Below are 19,877 nucleotides of genomic sequence, written 5' to 3'. Positions count from 1 at the left end.
TTTTTGTTCTGAGTATTCCTTTTTTTCCTTTTATTTAAGGATATTTGCTTGAGTCAGCCAGAGAATTAAAATACGAAAAATGACGTCATGGTTGGCAGATATAAAGTTATCGCCAAAAGTGCCCCTTCCGAGCCGGGGTAAAAGATTCTTGGAAGTCACTTCATATTATTTATACCTTTAGCCAATTGCTGTACATTGTATTATAAAGATTCTCTATTCTTTCATAATTGTTTTCTTATTCTTTTGAAGGCACAATTATTAAGCCAACATGGTGCATTATTCTTACAGGGTATATAATGACCAAAAAGTTGAAGTAGACATTAAGAACAATAGATCAAGAACCGAAAAGTCAGACAAGAAACGGGGCTCAGCATTCACAATTGAGGAAAATAACGAAATTACAATAATTAAAGTAAAGTACCACGGACCAGACAAAGATATCATAAACGATGGTATTTCAAGCATGATCGTGAGGAAACTAAAGGCTGATGCTGAAAGTTACTTAGGCAGAAACATCAAAGATGCTATTTTTATATCCCCCAATTACCTTGAGGAAGACCAGGTACTATCTATCAGGGAAGCTGCTGCAATGGCCGACTTCAAGGTGACCAGAATAGTGAATAATACCGTAATAGTTGACGATCTTTGTAGTACAAAAAAGAACAAAGACGAAGCTGTGATGGTCTTTGAATTGGGAGATGGATTTGGCAAGAATCAGAGTGGAGTAAGAAGGACTTTTCGAAAAGCGAGGAAGATATTTCTGTCGAGCTCTGCAAGTACTTCCGAAATAAATAGCTCCTTTCAAAGATCTGATTCTGCAACCAAAAAGAGAACATCCATAGATGATCTACAATCAAGAATCGATGAGATAATGAGGGGTGAGGGTTCCTCCAAAAGCAGGGTACAAGGAATTCAAATTTTTGCTTCTAATGTCTACAAAACAGAAATGTGTGCTGGTGCTTGGAATGTTGAAGACTTCATTAACATAGGTAAGACTTTTGGTCAAAATATGATGAACCTACATGTGGGTATAGCAGAAATGCAATTGGAACAAGTTGTGCAATATCTCGAGCTGTTGGCAGAAAGTGGAGACTTCAAAGGAGAAGATAGGCATAGAATTATCCAAGTTGTTAGCCAGACAAATAAGTGGTTAAATGAAAATAAGAGTAGGAATCTACCGGAAGATGTCTACTACATTAAGTTACAAGAATTGAAACAATTCAGAGATTCACTTATCGGAAAACGAAACGTTTTTGAAGATTCAGTAGCCACTGGTACTGATGACGATATACCACCACCCTATACGCCAATATAGGATAATTAGATGGGTTATACGATTTTGATCATAAAATTAATGGCATATAGTAAAAGTTCAGAAAATAAAATACATTTTTAAACAATTATCTATCTTATAAACGTCTTTGTATGTATATGAGTCACTCCAATTTCTGTAATAACTTGAGGTATTTCTATCACCTTTAAAAATAACGTCATGCTCAGATTGGCAATTAACACCAAGTGGAAGAATTGCAATCGGAATATTTCACATTTGATTCCTATGAGCTATAGAACATCAGTATAATTGAAAATTGATATACTGAAGCATTTCAACTATTTAAATACAATGATTTTCCATGTTTTATAGTTCGTCAGGTATTGACTTCATTACAAAACCAATCTTAATAAAACATGTCCTATGCCATTGGAATTGATTTAGGTACTACATACTCTTGTGTAGGTGTATTTCGCAATCAAAGAGTTGAGATCATACCTAACGAGTTAGGGAAAAGAACCACACCGTCTTGTGTTGCTTTCAACTCTTTCCATACACATATTGGAGAAGCTGCTGTTAACGAAAGAGCTGAAAATCCAACCAATACTATCTTTGGGATTAAGAGAATCATTGGAAAAGATAGCTATGATGATGTTGGAAAGTTTCCCTTTGAAATCACAAAACTGAAGAGTGGTCTTGTTATAAAGGTAAGTTTCAATGGAAAGAAGAGGAAACTTAAACCTGAACTAATATCGGCCATGATCCTAAGGAAGCTAAAGACTGACGCAGAAATTTATTTAGGAGCGGACGTTAAGAACGCAGTTATTACAGTTCCAGCTACTTTCAATGACAAGCAGAGGCAAGCAACTAAAGATGCAGCTCTAATTGCTGGACTCAATGTGAAGAGAATAATTAATGAACCCACTGCAGCAGCTCTTTCTTATGGTATTGATAAGAAACAAGAGACTCTAAACGTACTTGTCTACGATTTAGGAGGTGGTACTTTAGATGTTTCTCTATTAGAAGTCACAGAGGGAAAATTCACAGTTAAGGCTACAGCAGGAATTTCACATTTAGGGGGAGAAGATTTCGATGACCAGTTGGTTAATTATCTCGTATCTGACATCAATAAGCAATTCAAGGAAGACATCTTGCGAAACCCTAGAGTACTCATGAGGTTAAAGCTTGCGTGCGAAAGAGCGAAGATAATGCTTTCGGCTTACTCCCAAACCACAATCGAACTAGATTCCTTGGTGGGAGGCCACGACTATTCCGTAATTGTGACAAGAGCTAAGTTTGAAAATCTCTGCCTAGGGTTATTCAAGAGGACGTTAGATCCAATTAAGCAAGTTCTTCGAGAGAACAATGAATGTCATGTTGACGAGATCGTCATGGTAGGAGGTTCATCAAAGATTCCAAAGATTCAAGAAATTGTTTCTCTGTACTTCGGCAATAAAGTTCTCAATACGTCTATGAATCCCGACGAAGCAATTGCTGCTGGTGCTGCAATTCAAGCTGCCATGCTAAGCAAGAACTGCCCAATGGATCTTGAGAAGATCACATTGGTCGATATTACCCCTTTGTCTTTGGGAATTGAAATAACGGGCAAAGTCTTCGATATCGTGGTTCCTAAAAACTCCATTCTTCCAGTCAAGGTTACCAAGGGCTACACAACTGCTTTTTCCAACCAGACACTAATTAAGATACTCGTTCTTGAAGGAGAAAGACCGCTATCAACTGATAATAGGGCATTGGGTGAGTTTGTGTTGAAAGTTCCTAAGGCTCCCATAGGAACAGTAAAGATAGATGTATCTTTTACAATTGATGAAAATGGGATCCTAACAGTAAGTGCTGTGGACAAGATGTCCTACTCTCACAAGGAGATTATTATTGAAGGTCAGAATCGAAGACTCACCAACGAAGAAATAAAAGCAATGGTCAAAGAAGCGGAGGAATTTAGGGCAGTAGACGAAAAGAAGCTTCGTGCTGTTAGAGCTGTCAAAGCGGAAAAAGAATTGAGGTTATTTCTAAGTAGCATCAACTTTTCAGAAGATGGAGAGCTGGGATCAGTGACTTTGCTGCTACTCAGGAAGGAAATCGAACTTCTATTAACATGGTTAGAGAAGAACAAGAATAGTAATCTTGGTGAAGAATTCTACTTGAACAAGAAACAAGAAATTATGAAGAGATTGAATCTTTCCTACGATGGAACCAACTCCGAGAATTATGAATTCGAGGAACTGCTGGAGGAAGACCTCCCTCTATATACCCAGTCGAATGAAAAAGTTTCCTGATCATACTCATATTAAATGAAATTCTCTGCGAAGATTCAGCTTGACCAACCAACTACTTTGTTAACTTTTAATGTTTTGTTTTTTTATTAATTCTAGGATATGTTTTAATCTAGGCACAAATCAATATATGGAATATTTTAGTCACAGTGAATACTCCTGTAGGACTTCTAAAATGAATGAGGCCGAAACGTGTTGATTGCAAAAATAGTGACCTTGCATTAAACCGAGGAAGCACCATTTAGGAAAATCTGGGCGCAACAATTTTGCAACCCCATTGGTAGATAAGGATTGGAATGACTCTTAAGTCACCTTTAATTGTTAACGTTTTTGGTCAGCAAAATAATTTTGGTAGACACAATTCAGTTCTAACATTTTTGAACATGCCAAGTAATAAGCTGCAGTTACACAGATCTTTAGAAAGTGTAATGCCCACCCACTCGTTATACGAACTATGACGTAATAAATCCTTCTGATTAGACTCCGTTGGAGACTATAACCTGCCGATACTCAAAACCAGCAACCAAACCATTTTCTAATAAATGATTCATCACGGTACGCCATCGGTATCTTATGCTGGGATATCCTACTAGAGAGAAAGCGGTACGATTAAATATTTGCACTCTGGCAAGTATTTTTCTAAGACAAGCGCAAATATAAATATCCTATAAATCCATGCCATCGGTGAGAATCGTTTCCATGATTATAATCACCAAATCATTCAATTATTATTTTCAGTGAACAATCTTGAAACATAACAGTAACAAATAGCGAATATGGATTATGCTATCGGAATCGATTTGGGTACCACCTTTACTTGTGCTGGTGTCTACAGAAATGGTCGAGTCGAGATTATACCCAATGAACAAGGAAACCGAACTACTCCTTCTTGTGTTGCTTTCACTCCCACAGAAAAACTTGTTGGGGAAGCTGCTGCTAACCAAAGAGCTGGAAACCCAAAAAATACAATTTGGGGAATCAAGAGAATCATTGGCCAGGACTACAATGATCGCCATGTACGGAATCTAATTGACAAGGTCTCTTTTGATGTTGTCAACCGAGATAATGTACCAGTTGTTAGGGTCAGGCATATGAAAGAAATCAAAACGTTTAGACCCGAGGAAATTTCGGCCATGATTTTGAAGAAAATAAAATCAAATGCCCAAATTTACTTAGGGAAAGAAGTCAAGAATGCTGTTATCACGGTTCCAGCTTACTTTAATGACAAACAGAGACAGGCTACAAAAGTAGCAGCTAACATTGCTGGTTTCAATGTGTTGAGGATCATCAATGAGCCTACAGCTGCTGCTCTTACTTTTGGACTTGATAGGATGGTGACTCAAAAAAAGAATATTCTTGTTTACGATTTGGGAGGCGGAACCCTTGATGTTTCATTATTGGAAGTTGTTAATGGCCGGTTTAGGGTTATATCTACTGCTGGTGAAGGTTTCTTGGGGGGAGAAGAGTTCAATTTAAAACTAGTTGAGCACATGGTTAAGGAGGTTAAGAAAAAACTCAAAGTTGATATTTCAAATAATGACAGAGCTTTGGCAAAATTAATGGAAGTCTGTGAGGTAACCAAGAAGCTACTTTCTCATTACTCCCAATCCACAGTTCAGGTTGACAATTTGGTCAACGGCCTCGATTTTTCAACAAGTCTTTCCAGAGCCAAATTTGACGAATTGTGTCTAGGCATGTTTAAGAAGACAATCACTCCAATCCAAAAGGTTCTTGAAGAAGGGAAAGTTAAGAAATACAGAATAGATGACATCATCATGGTTGGTGGTTCTTCAAGAATCTGCAAGATTCAGGAGATTGTTTCTCAGCATTTCAATAACAAGAAACTTGACAACAGAATGAATCCAGATGAAGCTATTGCTGAAGGAGCCGCCATTCATGCGGCATTGTTGAGTAACAATGACCCTTCCATTGTTGATAGTTTATCGTTTGTGGATATTTCACAGGAATCGTTGGGAATTGAAGTTTGCAATAACGTCAATTCTATCATTATTCCCAAGTCTACTCCTCTACCTGTGAAAAGACTGACCGAATTCACGACTTCCAAGGAGGGTCAAACAGAAATCAGGTTCACTGTTCTAGAAGGATCTCATAACAAAGTCAAACACAACAAGGTTTTGGGAACTTTTATCTTAGAAATTCCCCCACAACCAAGGGGAGTTCCAAGGATAGACGTTAGTTTTATGCTTGATGAAAGCGGGATATTGTGCGTTTCTGCCATGGATAGAAAATCTCTGAACCACAACCGCATTGTCATTACCAGGGAAGACAGCAAACTTTCTGACAAAGACATTTCAAAAATGAAAATACCTTCAGAGGACGATGACGACAAGGAGATGAATCATTTGGGAGCTAAAATCGAGATTATTGGCATCGGCTTTCGACTTCTCCATGCTGCTGAACGGGAGAATATCACCCCTGAAGATCGCGAAACTTTGCAAACCACAAGCACAGAAGTATTTGAGTGGGTTGAGAAAAATAAGGATGTCAGTACAGAGGAGTACATCACCAAACGAGATTTCTTGAGGTCTTTACTAGATGTGTTCCAGATCAATGAACTCAGCTTACTGGGAGAACAGCACCCTCCTCCCTACTTGCCAGAATTGCCAAGCTACGAGCAAATCAGTTGATTATATACTTCAATTGTGATTTTGATTACCATAATGATTAGATACTGAAGTAAAAGGTTAAACAAAATGTCCGTAGAAACAAGCAATTATCTGAAAAAGGAAGACACTGAAATGGAATTGGTTGCAACTTTTCGCGCTACCAAGAAGCTATTAAATCATAGCCACTTGCAATCTTCCCCGGTTCTTCCTGCACAAAACAATATCCTCGGCACATGCAACTATGGAAAATTCTAGTGGGGTTGAAATCATGATTAATCATCCATTTCCTTTAATATATAAAGCTTTCTTCCTCCAGCCTTTTCCAAGTCAACGACAGGATCTATATATTTATTATCATTAGAGCCAACTACCAGTTATCGAAGTTTCTCGTAGTTGCCGCATAACAGCATTTGTGAATTATCATTCTTTTGCTGTATTTTACTCAAATATCTCCGGATTTTTATACTCTTGTGAGATTTTTCAGTGCAGAAAGCGAACCGGTTCTTGTTATTTGTAAGACAATAAGGTCGCTAGAATCGTTACCACGGCTCAAAGTTCTTCGGAAAGGATTCAGTTTTAGTTGATTTGGTATTTTACTCAATTTTGACACAATTCAAGAGAATCAACAGTGTATCATATTCAACTGGAATCATAGAAGAATACACACATCGAAACATAACGACTACTATCAAGGGTCTATTTATCATAATCTTCGTCTATTTTAAATAGTATACAACTTTTGTATACTTTCCTAATCTAAGAACCTATAATTAATATGTCTTTTGTTGGAGGTGGTGCCGACTGTTCTGTCAACGGCAATGCAATTGCTCAGTTCAACAAACATACACAACAGGACAGATCTCTCCAAAGACAAGCGGCAAACCAGCCAGCAATCTTGCAGAGTCAGGGCTTCAAACAAGAGAATCTTATGAATGCTCGTGATCGCCAGAATTTGGACAACTTCATGAATGCCAACAATGGCCAGAACAGCTTCCAGTTCCAACCAATGAGACACGAGTTGAACATGATTCACAACCACCAACAGCCTCAACACCAGCATAACTGGCTGGCCGAGTTCAAAACTCATTCTCCTTCGCCAATTCCGCAGGTAGCCGCTCCTATTGCTCCTATTGCCAAGACTGGTTCTCCATTAAACGCCCAATGGGCGAACGAGTTTCAACCCATGGATCAAGCAGTGGCTCGTCAGAATCCACAGCAAATGAACGCCATGCCCTCTATGATGATGGGAGCCTATAGGCCTATGATGAGCATGCCTATGATGACAAACAATGTTGCACAGCAGCAACAGCAAACACCTCAGAACCAGGAAGTACAGGTTGACTGGGATGACCATTTCAAGCAGATGGAAGAACTCGATAGTAAGGTGGAAGAAAAGATTGAAGAAGCTACAGCTGATCCCGAAGAGATCGCTCGAGAAGCCTCGCCAGATTTCGTCATTGACGACAAATACCAGGCTACTTTCCAAGAAGTATGGGATGGGTTAAACAGCGAAGCAATAGAAGCGGATTTCATCAGCCAGCAGTATGAAGACTTCAAGAACACACAGAAAGAGACTTTCCCACCAGATATGAGTCAATGGGAAAAAGACTTTTCTCGTTACGTTTCCACCAGAGCTCATTTTGGAGACTATCAATTTGAAGATAGGCAGAATAACCAATTCTTGGATTTGCCAGCTGAGAATGACCCTTATGAAATTGGCTTACAGCTTATGGAAAATGGTGCCAAGTTGTCAGAGGCTGCGTTGGCATTTGAAGCTGCTATTCAGAGAGACGAGGGGCACATCAATGCCTGGCTCAAATTGGGAGAGGTGCAAACCCAAAATGAAAAGGAGATTGCAGGTATTTCAGCATTGGAAAAGTGTTTGGAATTGAATCCTGAAAACTCCGAGGCTTTGATGACGTTGGCTATATCCTACATTAACGAAGGCTACGACAATGCTGCATTTGCCACCTTGGAAAGATGGATTTCTACTAAATACCCTCAAATTGTAGACAAAGCTCGTGCGCAAAACCCAGAAATTACCGACGAAGACAGATTTTCGTTGAACAAACGTGTCACTGAACTTTTCCTCAAGGCTGCTCAGTTATCGCCTAGTGCAGCTAACATGGACGCAGATGTTCAGATGGGTTTAGGTGTCTTGTTCTACGCAAACGAAGAGTTTGACAAGACTATCGACTGTTTCAAAGCAGCATTAAGTATCAGACCTGACGATCCTGTGTTGTGGAATAGATTGGGTGCCTCGCTTGCTAATTCGAACCGTTCTGAAGAAGCCGTAGATGCATACTTCAAAGCTTTGCAGTTGAAGCCTACCTTTGTCAGAGCCAGATACAATTTGGGGGTGTCTTGTATCAACATCAGATGCTACAAAGAGGCAGCTGAGCATCTCTTGAGTGGTTTGTCCATGCACCAAGTGGAAGGCGTAGAGAATGACAGCACACTCAACCACAACCAATCTACAGCTTTGACAGAGACCTTGAAGAGAGCATTCATTGCTATGGATAGAAGAGACTTGTTAGAGTTGGTCAAGCCTGGAATGGACTTGACTCCGTTCAGAAAGGAGTTCAACTTCTGAGGATACGATACATAGTAATGCTTATATGGGTATGTAGGTTAAATATTTATACTTACAAAATTGATCGATATGTATACGGCAGAATACATTTAAGCAATACAGATTTTATTAAATCACTTATGCTATGCTTAATGCATCAATCATGACATTATATAAGCTAGCTGTAGACGGGAGAAGTTTGATTCAATAAAGTCACGTGTGAATTGATTCAGTTACTTAAACATTAGCCGAGCACTGAAAAGGAGTACTATCTGCAAACTTCTCTGAGTCATTCGCAGTCAGCAGTCGGACCGATCTCATTAAGATTTTTCAGACAGACATTATTTGCAGTAGATTTTCTGGAGAAACCAGAAATTTTTCACTTCACTTTTCTACTTCTACATTAATAAAAATATACAAATTTTAGAAATCTGTGATAATCCGCGCAAAATGACATTCCCAGTGTTGCCCTTGGTCTCGGGTCCTTCTGCGCACGAAGAAATAGCTGCTTTTGCTGTTGTTGGACAGATATTGTTACCTTTCAAAAGTGTGCAAATCTCAAAGACGTTTTTGAACCAATTCCCATACGAGCTTCTCGTTGATGTTGATGTGTCAGCCGACTCTGTTACTGTTGACGATGTCGTTCTCTTATTGAACAGCGGTGTCAGACAAGTAATTGTGTCTGAAAAGCAGGCACCAGAGTTGGTTTTTGAGAGTGGATTGCCTACTTCCAGATTTACAATTGAATTGCAAGGTTCAGAATTGTCAGCTCAAATTGCTAAATCTTCAGCTTCTGTAGTATTGAATTCTGCAGTATCCAAAGATGCTTTTAAGAGTATCAGTTCCAGCGGAAACAGAACGGTTTACTATAGAAATGGCGCCATATCACAAGATTTAGCAGAAACTTTAGCTCAAGACGGCTACACTCTTATCATCCCTGCTGAAAAGTTGACTGATAAGACTAGTGAGTCTGGCAAAATCTCGATCTCGACTATTTTCACCAGCACTTTGACAACAGACCGTCCAGATGGTCTTTTCACCACTTTAATTACTGCTCCAGCTCCATCTTATACTGCCTTGGGAGTGGTATATTCATCCAAGGCCTCCATTGAAGCAGCCATTGCCGAAAAAGTTGGAGTGTATCAATCACGTAAACGTACTCAAGAGTTGTGGTATAAAGGTAAGACCTCTGGTGCTACCCAAAAGTTGTTGAAGTTGGAAAGAGACTGTGATTCTGATGTCGTTAAATTTGTAGTAGACTCCAGAGACGGCTACGGTTTCTGCCACTTGGACAATAACTACACCTGTTTTGGAGATGGACAATTAAAGCAGAAGTCTGAGGCTGTTGGTACGGGATTGGCCAAATTGGACAGTACTTTGGCTCTGAGATTCCAGTCTGCCCCTGAAGGTTCCTACACCAAGCGACTTTTCAGCGACGACACCCTCTTAATTGCAAAGTTAAAAGAAGAATTAGACGAGTTGATTGAGGCAGGACAGAATAAGGAGAAAGATGCGTCAGATGTTGCCTTTGAATGTGCCGATTTGTTCTACTTCGCATTGGTGTGGTGTACCAAGAATGGAGTTAAGTTGGCAGATGTCGAGAAAAACTTGGATATCAAGGCTGGTAAGGTCACCAGAAGAAAGGGCGACGCCAAGCAACAATACTTGGAAACTAAGGAACAATCCAAGGAAGAGTCGAAAGAAGATCCAAAGGAAAAACAATTGTATAAGATGGAAACCATCAACACCAAGGATGCTGCTTCTGCTTCTCTGATCCAGAGAGCCTTGACGAGACCAGTGCAAAAGACTTCGGACATCATGAAGTTGGTTCTCCCCATTGTTCAGAAGGTTCAAAAAGAAGGCGATAAGGCTTTGATCGAGCTCACTGAGAAGTTCGATGGTGTCAAGTTAGATTCGCCGGTATTGAAAGCTCCTTTCCCACAAGATCTCATGAATATCTCTGAGGACATGAAAAAAGCTATTGACTTGTCGATTTCCAACATCGAAAAGTTTCATGCTGCTCAGCTTCCAAAGGAAAAGGTGATGACAGTTGAAACTTCTCCTGGGGTATATTGTTCTCGTTTCGCCAAACCTATAGAAAACGTTGGTTTGTACGTTCCAGGTGGTACTGCGGTTTTGCCTTCTACTGCCATGATGTTGGGAGTTCCTGCTAAAGTTGCCGGTTGTTCCAATATCGTATTAGCGTCTCCTCCAGCCAGAGCCACTGGTAAGTTGACTCCAGAAGTCGTTTATGTTGCCCACAAGATCGGTGCCAAGTGCATTGTTATGGCTGGGGGTGCTCAGGCCGTCACTGCCATGGCCTACGGTACTGAAAGTGTTCTCAAGTGTGACAAGATCCTCGGTCCAGGGAACCAGTTTGTCACTGCAGCAAAAATGTATATACAAAACGATACTCAAGCTCTTTGCTCCATCGACATGCCTGCCGGTCCTTCTGAAGTCCTAGTCATGGCTGACGAAAATGCCGACGCTGACTTTGTTGCCAGTGACTTGTTGTCTCAAGCCGAACATGGTGTGGATTCTCAGGTCATCTTGATTGGTGTTAACTTATCAGACAAGAAAGTACGAGAATTTGAAGAAGCTGTTAGAAAACAAGCTGAGGTACTTCCAAGAAAGGAAATCGTCGCTAAGTGCTTGGCTCACTCGTTCATTCTCTTGGTTGACAATTATGACGAAGCGTTTGACTTGTCCAACAAGTACGCCCCAGAACATTTGATCCTTCAAATCGATAATGCTTCCTCGTTTGTTCCGGACTATATAGAAAATGCTGGTTCCGTTTTCGTGGGTGCCTTGTCGCCAGAGTCATGTGGTGACTACTCCTCAGGTACCAATCACACATTGCCTACCTACGGTTATGCCAGACAGTATTCTGGTGTGAATACTGCTACATTCCAGAAGTTCATTACTTCGCAAGATGTTAGTGAAGAAGGGTTGAAGAGTATTGGTAAGGCTGTTATGACCTTGGCTGCTGTAGAAGGATTGGAAGCTCACAGAAATGCCGTCCAAGTCAGAATGGACAAATTGGGATTGTTGTAATAAGTGTCAAAGAATAATTTTAGACAAATTTTATTAAGACTATAATATGTTTGTAGTTATCACATATTTTCATATACATTAACTTTGATAAATATCTAATCTACCATTCAAATTCCTTGCTGGAGTTACCAGAACTACATTCAAGAGAATTACAGATTGCTTCCAACTCCTCAATCTCCTCGTTCTTTTGATTACGTCCCACGAACGCTGGGTTGATAGGCTTTCCAGCAGCAGCTTCAAGAGCAAAGTGTTTCTTTACCATATCTCTGACTACGCCTTGGTAGTACAACACCCCTCTTTCCTTGGTTGGGTGCAAATAACCAGAAGAGTAGATTCCTTCCATAAGGTTCTTCTGGGTCAATTGGCATAAGTTGAAGTCCTCGAGTTCGACCAATTGCAAGAAATCCACAAATTCTTTCTTCGCAGCATCTTCTAACCCCTTCTTCGTGTATATGTCATATTGCAAGATTGTGTGGTTAGCACTCTGAGGCAACACTCTGATAGAGTACCAAGCAGGGGAGTAACAGTTGACACCATTGCTTGGGAATAAGTAAACCCACAAACCGTTGAATTCTCCTCCGGGGTTTTTCTTCTTCTCCAATGGTTTTTGAGGAGCAGTCTTTTTCTTACCAAAACCGAACCACGAAGATTCTTCATCGGCATCATTGTTGTCTTCTTCAATAGCCACTTCTTCTTTAACAACCTCGGCGTAATGACGGCAGTATCTACTCTTTGGAACAACTTTGTATGTTTCCATCTTGAAGGCTGTGCTCAAACCAGGATGAGCAGTTGGGCAATGGTAACATTCTTGGTAGCCATCCATAAGAGTCTTCCAGTTAAATTGACCGTCTAACTCGTAGGACATGTGGTATTCGTAGTCGCCGAAATCAAATTCGTTGAGTTCAACGTTAAGACCTTCAAACCATTTATCGAAAGGTATGAAATCTTCAGATTCGTCGTTGTCGAAGTTGATGAAAACAAGACCCTGATCTGTAGTGTGAGTTTTGATTGGAAACAACGAGTTTTCTTCCTTTTCAAAACCTTCCACATTGTCGAAATGAGGTGCCTTTCTCAACTTGCCATCAGTGTCGTAACTCCATCCATGATATTTACAACCCAAAACAATGGAAGAACCCTTCTCCTTTCTGACTACAGGATATGCTCTGTGTCTGCAGACATTGTGGAATGCCTTCAACTTGCCGTCGACCTTGGATTTGATTATGAAAAAGTTGATCCCAGCAACAGTGTAAGAGTAATAGTCTCCAGCCTTCTGGAATCTGGAAGCATGAGTGCAAAACATCCACGACTTGTTAAAAATGGCTCTCTTTTCCAAGTCAAAAATGCTTTCACTTGTCCACCAAGAAGCGGGCAATGTGTGCTCGCCAGCCAAAAGTGGACCTGTGGTGGTTTCCGTAGGAGGAGCCGAGGGCATCTTAGCAACAGTAGCGGTAGCCATGGTGAAAGATCGAGCAGTAAAATAGTATGAGGTCAGAGGAAAATGAAGATTTCTTTCCAAACTTTGGAAATTAATAGATTTATATCCAGTGGTTGTATTGTAATAAGCTTCTTTAATACGCTGCCTATTGGCTGTTTTCCTCTCTTTATATAATTTTTGCAGCTGTGCTTATCGCACTGCTGGATCAATATTTTTTGGATAGCTTGTCCCAAAAAGGAATGGAGGTCCACAGATAAAATGCGGAATTATCATCAAGAAGGTTCCTTGCTCCTAGTTCGGATAAAATGACAAATGTTCCGGTACAACGGTTCACGACGCTATCTCCATCCATGCTATCTTTTCCATTTAGGGCCCTGCCTGTGAACTGAGTAGGTTTTCTTTCACCCAATCAAGCTATGAGGTGTGATTTGGATATCAAATCCCTGTTTTATTATCACCATCTAGACCAAGTTAGCATCTATGACTTCAATTTTGTTGTAGATATCCCTATCTTCTATGCACATCTTTCTACATCTTTGTACCTCTGTCTATTTCTCTACACCTCAGTCTGCTTGTCTCTACCCCTCTCTACGTCTCCTGATCCACACTGAATGACTTCAACTTCTTGTGTTCCGTGCATTTATATTACATAGTATTACAGACCTAATACTGTTGGTCAAACAATTCTCTCAAAGAGCGAACAAGACGCACGACTTCTCTGCTCAAGTGTGCATCAGTAGCTGGTGACATAAATGTGTCAAAGGCCAGGTTGGCGTCAGGCATAATTCTCGAATATTCGCCCAAAGACTCTATTTCCTTGGATATTTCAGGATCTTCCATTGTAGTCAAAACTTCCCGTGCAGTAATAACATTGCATACCAACGAATTGATTAAAATAAGCGCTTTAGATAACACCAATATCAAGATCTTGTACTCATTTGACTCTCTAGCAAACTTTCCTGTTTCGGAAACTAATGCCATTGACACCCTGGACAAATTTGCCAAAATCACTTCCTTATTCGTGAAGAGCCAGTAAAGAGTCGTTTTGTTGATGCTCAAGCTAAGGTCTTCGATAGGCGCCATATCGATAAGCAACTTTACTCCGAATAGTGTTTGAGACAAAGTAGGAGCTCTAGTGAAAATAAACTTGGAGAATTCAAAACTGTTGGCGTCGAATGGAACTATGCTCATGTACAATTGGAAAGCTCTAGTCAACAATTTTCCTTTTCTTTCAGTAGCATTATTCTCATGTAAATAGGAGTTGATCAACTTTCTGGTTTCTTCTTGGTCCTTGCTATTAACTACAAATGGTTTGGCATTAGCATAGGCAGCTGAAGAACTAATAGTCAACGTTTCCGTCAAAACGGCCTGGATCAAAGAGCGGTTGTAAGGCTCCCTAACCATCAATTTCGTAAACGCATCAATACCAAATGGCAAGTACGAGTGATGCTCCAAGTTGATTTGCTTAACTTGATAATCTTGGTCAGACAATTTATCACCAAAGGAACTAACTAAGGCAAAGGCCAAGAATGCTTCTTCCAAGCTTCTCAATTCAGTGAAAAATGAAATATTTTCTAAGATTAAAAGACAATCCTTTAACAAACAAAGTCTCTTCCTATTGAAAACAAACTTGTCCTGGTATAATCCCACATTCTTGATAATGGCAAACAAGAGGTCTTTCAAGGAGCCATTGGATGCCATGGCATATTTGTTGAAATCAGCAAATGAGATGTTTCTAAGAATCATGGTGACAGTAATCAACTGATCAACCAACATTATTTGTTCGTCCACTGCACTCTTGGTTTGGATCTTACTGAAGTGATGTTTGTTTTCATTTTTAAATTCAAGGAGGACCGACGTATAATCAGGCAAATTGAAGTGGTATTCGGAGTTTTCTGTATCTGCTGTTGAGACCAGAGAAATGTCGCTGTTGTTCTCTTCGACGGTGAACAAATCGTCGAGATCCATATCAGTATCTTCTTCTTCGATTAATTCACCTGTCAACGAATTAACAACAAATCTAAGGTCTTCGTTAGCAAACTCAGTACTTTTCCCTGCATATTTCTCAAATATGGCATCGATGTTGTTATTTGTAGGTGCTTTTCTGACATCCTTGTTAACAAATGGATCTTGTGCCCCAGTATTGGAAGTAATGATGTTATTCAAAATCTTCAATCCTAGAGCAGATATGGCTTCTAACAATTCCATACAATCTTCTATTCTGAAGGTGTAGTTGACATCTGAAGTTGTAACAAGAAGAGAGTTCAAAGAGTTGAATACCTCTCCGCTGTTGGCACTTGAATAATTCTTGAGTCCCATGACAAGAGCATGCAAGTTTATAGAACCCAATTCAGGTGCAAACAAATATACAGACTTTGTAATCTCAATCTCACTAGCTACCTGTGACAATTCCTTGATAGGGATACCTCCATGGGTGTCTACAATCTTGTTGTAAGGAATATAGTTTCTAATAATGCTGGCGCCCTCTTCCTCTTTCTCTGACTTAGGTTGAACTGGAGCAGATCTTTTAGCTTCCGAAGGAGACGAAATCTGGCTTGGTGTTCTAGCAGCCTGGGCTTGTTGCATCTGAGTATTCTGCGGAAGCTGTTGAGGTCTGGCTTTGTTTTGTGGTTGTGCTGAGCTCTGGACTGGTGGTTTCTGCTGTTGTGCTTGCCCTGGTCTTGGCTGGTAGAACTGCTGCTGCTGCTGAGGCTGTGGTGGTTGTGGAATTTGACCAGGCGTTTGTGCAAGCGCTTGCTGTTGGATTGGACCTTGAGGGTGTCCACTAAGTTGAGACTGACCTACGCTTCCAGAGCGAGAAATCTGCTGGTTCTGCAAATATGGAGATTTTGCAAAGTTAGGTGAGTTCTGGTTCGAAGGATTGCTGACTCTAGAAAGTTTTCTCTGCTGTGGTGTTGGAGCCTGGCTCAAAACTGGACTCTGTTGTGAAATAGCAGGTGTGGGAACATTGACTATAGCAGGCGATTGAATAGAAGCCTGTGGAGGGGACATATTTGGTGACAGAGTAGACTGTTGTTGCTGAAGCTGCTGCTGTTGCTGGAATCTGTAGAGAATTTGTTTTTGAAATTGCAACTTTCTCTGTTGGATATCCCTGCTTCCATCAGGGGTACTGAGGTATTGTTCATAGGGAAACAAGAAGTTGTTGTAACAATTAGCTATGTCTCTGTCAATCCTTTCTCTGGCTTGAGTATCATGCGGATTAATTCCATCGTATAAGCCCGAACGCTGACCAAAGAGGAGCCAAGGGCTCTGCGGATGTTGAGGGTTAACTGGCTGATGGATCCATTTCAAAAGCAGCTGCGGACCTCCCATTTTCTGCGACATAAGATGGAAGAAAAATAAGTTCACCTTCTTGTTATTCACCATAGGAGGTTGAACTATAGGTGTGCCCCTACGAGACATATAGTCGTACAACGTGGTGAGGAAGATCTCGATCTGAATCTGGAATTGAGCTTGAGAAGGTCTGTTTTGAGCTTGTGGAGGAGGAGGTTGCTGTTGAGGCTGCGATACCTGTGGTGACATCATATTGTTGACAGGAGTTCCAGTAAACGAACTGTGTTGACTCAACTGAGGTTGTTGGCCATGGGGAACATTGTGGCCCATGCTTGGCGTTCCTTGTTGGGCTATTGGTGTAGGAATCTGAGATCTGGATGCAGTAGAAGCCTGGTCTTGAATCTCCATATTCTTCATCCTCAACGCAGCAGCTGCATTGGCAGAACTGGACGAAGTGTTCAGCATCAAGTTGAAGTTTTGCAGCTGGTGGGGCTGTTGGCTCTGTTGCTGTTGCTGTTGCTGTTGCTGTTGCTGTTGCTGTTGCTGTTGCTGTTGTTGCTGTTGTTGTTTCTGCTGGATCATTTGTTGTTGCATTATCTGCTGTCTCATTCTCATAAACTGGTCCTGCTTATTCTGGTCCATGGTCTGATTCTGCTGGAAGTTTTGACTTTGGTTTTGGTTTTGGTTCTGAACCTGTTGGTTGGGCTGGTTCTGCTGGTTTCTCACGTACATCTGTTGCTGGTTTCCAAGAAGCTGGTTGAGGTTGAAATCACCTGGACCACCATTTCCATTGCTGTTGGGAACATTGCCAGCATTACTAAGACCACTGAGATTGTTGTTGGTGTTCATGTTGCTATTATTGACATTGTTATTATTGCTACTGAGGTTTCCGCTACTATTACCTTCCATGCCATCTTTTGGTTGGTCAAAGATGTTGGACAAGAAGTCATCCTTGGCAGGAAATGCCGAGTCATTGAACCAGAAGTTGTCGGACATGATGCGCTTGATGGTGAAGAAAGAAAAGTGGAGGTTGTAGAATTCACTGAAGTACTGAACTGTATTATGCTTGTGTGTTTGAACTGTGCACGACTCTGAGAATAACTTTTCGAGCCTTAGCGAGCTTAACTACTAGAGCATTTGTGAGTGCAATGTTAAGTAAACGACTTCAGTGAAAGTCAAAAAGAGTTGTTATACCTTTCTTGAAGCAACTACTACTTTTAGAGTAGTTTAGAATCTCAGTAACAAATCTTTATTTCAAACATATCTGTTGGATGAACAGAGTACGATGCGAATTCCAATGAAAACTTCTTCTGGATCAACCACTGAAGTGGGAGAGTAATTAGTTCAGTGACAAACATGTTCTTGTCCTCCATAAATCTACACTTTTCAGTTCTTTGATTTATGCTTGGGTGCAAAAATTGAATCAAAAAATATCCATACGTAGCCCTAAAATGTAGTCAAATCTACCTGTGATATCTTGAATAGAGTTGCTGCAGGAAATTAATTGTGCCTGAGATTTATCAATACCAGTTTATTTTTTAAATTTGCAATCATAAAAAGCACTTAGCTGGCCCATTGTTGAACTACAATCAATTATCTGCTGGTTCATTGGCATGGTACCTTGGGTGAATATCAGGAGTGATCATGTATATTTTCAAATATAGGCTTTTGTTTTAATTCTCAAATGCTATTGTTGACGTCAATTCATTTTTATCTTGCATTGAATTTAACCATTTTGGTCTTTCTTTTGCGAAAGATGCAAAAATTTTGGAACCATATATACCCCATATTTTTGCAACTCGTTTACACAGATATGCCTCGGATAATTAGTGCATTGGATATCTAAAGGAGGAAAAGTCAAAGCGGTCCAATTTTGTATGTTAGACAGCCATTGTCACTCATTTTACGGCTGGCTGAAGCGCACACTAGGATCGAAGACTGGACGCTATATATATTAGGAATACAGTAGTACTATTGACATGGCTTTGTTCTTGCTCACCTGCGGTGTAAATATGTGGAGAGCACCTACATTAAACTGTAAAATGGCTGTGAAAAATTGGAAGATGAACATGAGAGAGGTCGCATATCAGGTCAGACTTCACTAAGTCATGGTCCCAATGACAATATTGACAAAATTTCAAAGTACGCATCATCTTTACCCCTTCTCTACACAAAAATCTCCATGCTGGGTCTATTCTCTATACATATCTATAATACAGAGCCTACCAGAACTTCCACCATCTATTGTGCAACTTCTTCGACAAAGCCTTGTAGTGCTCCATTTCGCCCCAGCAATCACGGCCCCACTCGCATCCGGCCATATTGATGACAAAGTCATGGTCCTTGAAGAAGAACTGCGGATCATTGGCTTGATCTGAACAGGCTCCTGGAGGAAATGCATTGATAGAACGCAAAGGCAAGAAACCTACACGTTCTCGTATCCATGCCTGGCTCAGATACAAAGTCTCCAACGCATCTTGCTCCTTGTGTTCCCACTGCATGTGCATCTCTTCGTACATAGCTGGGTCCCACCAGATGTCAAGCAACATCTCAGTCCACGAAGATCTTCTCATTAAGAACGAACCCAAGTTGAACCCACCACAGTCCTGAGTGATGATCATATCGATAGGCTGAGTGTAGTCTACGTAAGGAATGTCTGTAGCTAAACCCAAAGGGTTGAACTTCTCCAACGTTCTGTAGGTGGCATTTTCCAAGTTGTTTAAGAAATGCTCTTCCAACAGAATCTGAGGCTCCATGATATAAGTGTGCAAATCTAACCACCAGAACCATTCTGTATCAGGAAACTGTCTCATTGTTTGTTTCATGATGTCAACTTTTTCCCACAGTTCTCTCCATTCGTGAGAGTAACGCTTCTTGATAGTCATGTCCTTAATGGTTAAGCCATAGCCATGAGTCTTAGCGTAGTTCTTTTTGTTGGCAATTGACGATCTCTCGACCGACCATTCCTGTGGCGATTTCCACTTGAGAACACCACCTCCCTCGTTAGCAGCCAAAATTATCACCACTTTCGGACTCGAAACCAGCCAGTGAGGAACGAATGGTATGGATGTGAAAAACAGCAAAAAGACCAACGTCACTAAAGCCAAGGTGATCTTCTTGTGAGCAATGCAAAAATTAGTGATACGTGCTTCAAACCCACTTAACGTGCCTGAGATCCGGTAAAATGCATTTTTCTGACGAGGTTTAAACGTCTTGTTGTTGTCATCGTCTCCATCATAATTATGAGTGTTTCCACTGGTATTTTCCAAATCTCCATCTCCCTTCGAGTACGGTAACGAAAACCGCTGATTTGACATTGCGGTATGGATGA

The 19,877-nt window shown here is 40.6% G+C and overlaps 8 protein-coding genes across 8 annotated transcripts; 4 read left to right on the top strand and 4 right to left on the bottom strand. All coding sequences in view use genetic code 12, as the record gives it.

Annotated features, from left to right (window-relative positions):
- Window positions 1–268: 268 nt before the first annotated feature.
- Window positions 269–1,315, top strand: SSA1 (Stress-seventy subfamily A; the record flags this gene model as incomplete). Its single annotated transcript, XM_001384279.1, has 1 exon — window positions 269–1,315. The coding sequence occupies one exon, from the start codon at window positions 269–271 to the stop codon at window positions 1,313–1,315; it is 1,047 nt and encodes a 348-aa protein (XP_001384316.2).
- A 374-nt stretch (window positions 1,316–1,689) lies between these two features.
- HSP70.2 (heat shock protein 70) lies at window positions 1,690–6,116 on the top strand (the record flags this gene model as incomplete). Its single annotated transcript, XM_001384278.1, has 2 exons — window positions 1,690–3,342; window positions 5,991–6,116. Coding segments are annotated over 2 exons (1,779 nt in total), but the record flags the coding sequence as incomplete, so codon positions are not given.
- A 419-nt stretch (window positions 6,117–6,535) lies between these two features.
- On the top strand, window positions 6,536–8,845 carry PICST_77798 (predicted protein). Its single transcript, XM_001384277.1, has one exon. The coding sequence runs from the start codon at window positions 6,967–6,969 to the stop codon at window positions 8,782–8,784; it is 1,818 nt and encodes a 605-aa protein (XP_001384314.2). The 5' UTR covers window positions 6,536–6,966; the 3' UTR covers window positions 8,785–8,845.
- Window positions 8,846–9,187: 342 nt separating this feature from the next.
- HIS2 (Histidine biosynthesis trifunctional protein) lies at window positions 9,188–11,904 on the top strand. The gene has a single exon (XM_001384276.1). It carries the CDS (start codon window positions 9,214–9,216, stop codon window positions 11,815–11,817), a length of 2,604 nt encoding a protein of 867 aa, XP_001384313.2. The 5' UTR covers window positions 9,188–9,213; the 3' UTR covers window positions 11,818–11,904.
- Window positions 11,905–11,917: 13 nt separating this feature from the next.
- PICST_59125 (predicted protein) lies at window positions 11,918–12,574 on the bottom strand (the record flags this gene model as incomplete). Its single annotated transcript, XM_001383937.1, has 1 exon — window positions 11,918–12,574. The coding sequence occupies one exon, from the start codon at window positions 12,572–12,574 to the stop codon at window positions 11,918–11,920; it is 657 nt and encodes a 218-aa protein (XP_001383974.1).
- A 45-nt stretch (window positions 12,575–12,619) lies between these two features.
- On the bottom strand, window positions 12,620–13,273 carry PICST_58359 (predicted protein; the record flags this gene model as incomplete). Its single annotated transcript, XM_001383936.1, has 1 exon — window positions 12,620–13,273. A coding segment is annotated over one exon (654 nt), but the record flags the coding sequence as incomplete, so codon positions are not given.
- A 603-nt stretch (window positions 13,274–13,876) lies between these two features.
- On the bottom strand, window positions 13,877–17,542 carry SWI1 (component of SWI/SNF global activator complex; the record flags this gene model as incomplete). The annotated part of the gene is made up of 5 exons (XM_001383935.1): window positions 13,877–15,823; window positions 16,058–16,774; window positions 16,865–16,877; window positions 16,971–17,284; window positions 17,351–17,542. 5 exons carry the CDS (start codon window positions 17,540–17,542, stop codon window positions 13,916–13,918), a joined length of 3,144 nt encoding a protein of 1,047 aa, XP_001383972.2. The 3' UTR covers window positions 13,877–13,915.
- A 1,226-nt stretch (window positions 17,543–18,768) lies between these two features.
- On the bottom strand, window positions 18,769–19,863 carry MNN10 (galactosyltransferase; the record flags this gene model as incomplete). The annotated part of the gene is made up of 1 exon (XM_001383934.1): window positions 18,769–19,863. One exon carries the CDS (start codon window positions 19,861–19,863, stop codon window positions 18,769–18,771), a length of 1,095 nt encoding a protein of 364 aa, XP_001383971.2.
- Window positions 19,864–19,877: the final 14 nt, after the last annotated feature.

This window comes from Scheffersomyces stipitis, chromosome 4 (genome assembly GCF_000209165.1).
Source record: "Scheffersomyces stipitis CBS 6054 chromosome 4, complete sequence".
Classification (NCBI taxonomy): domain Eukaryota; kingdom Fungi; phylum Ascomycota; class Pichiomycetes; order Serinales; family Debaryomycetaceae; genus Scheffersomyces; species Scheffersomyces stipitis.
The sequence above is the reverse complement of the archived record's forward strand: the minus strand, read 5'-3'. Positions and strand labels throughout refer to the sequence as shown.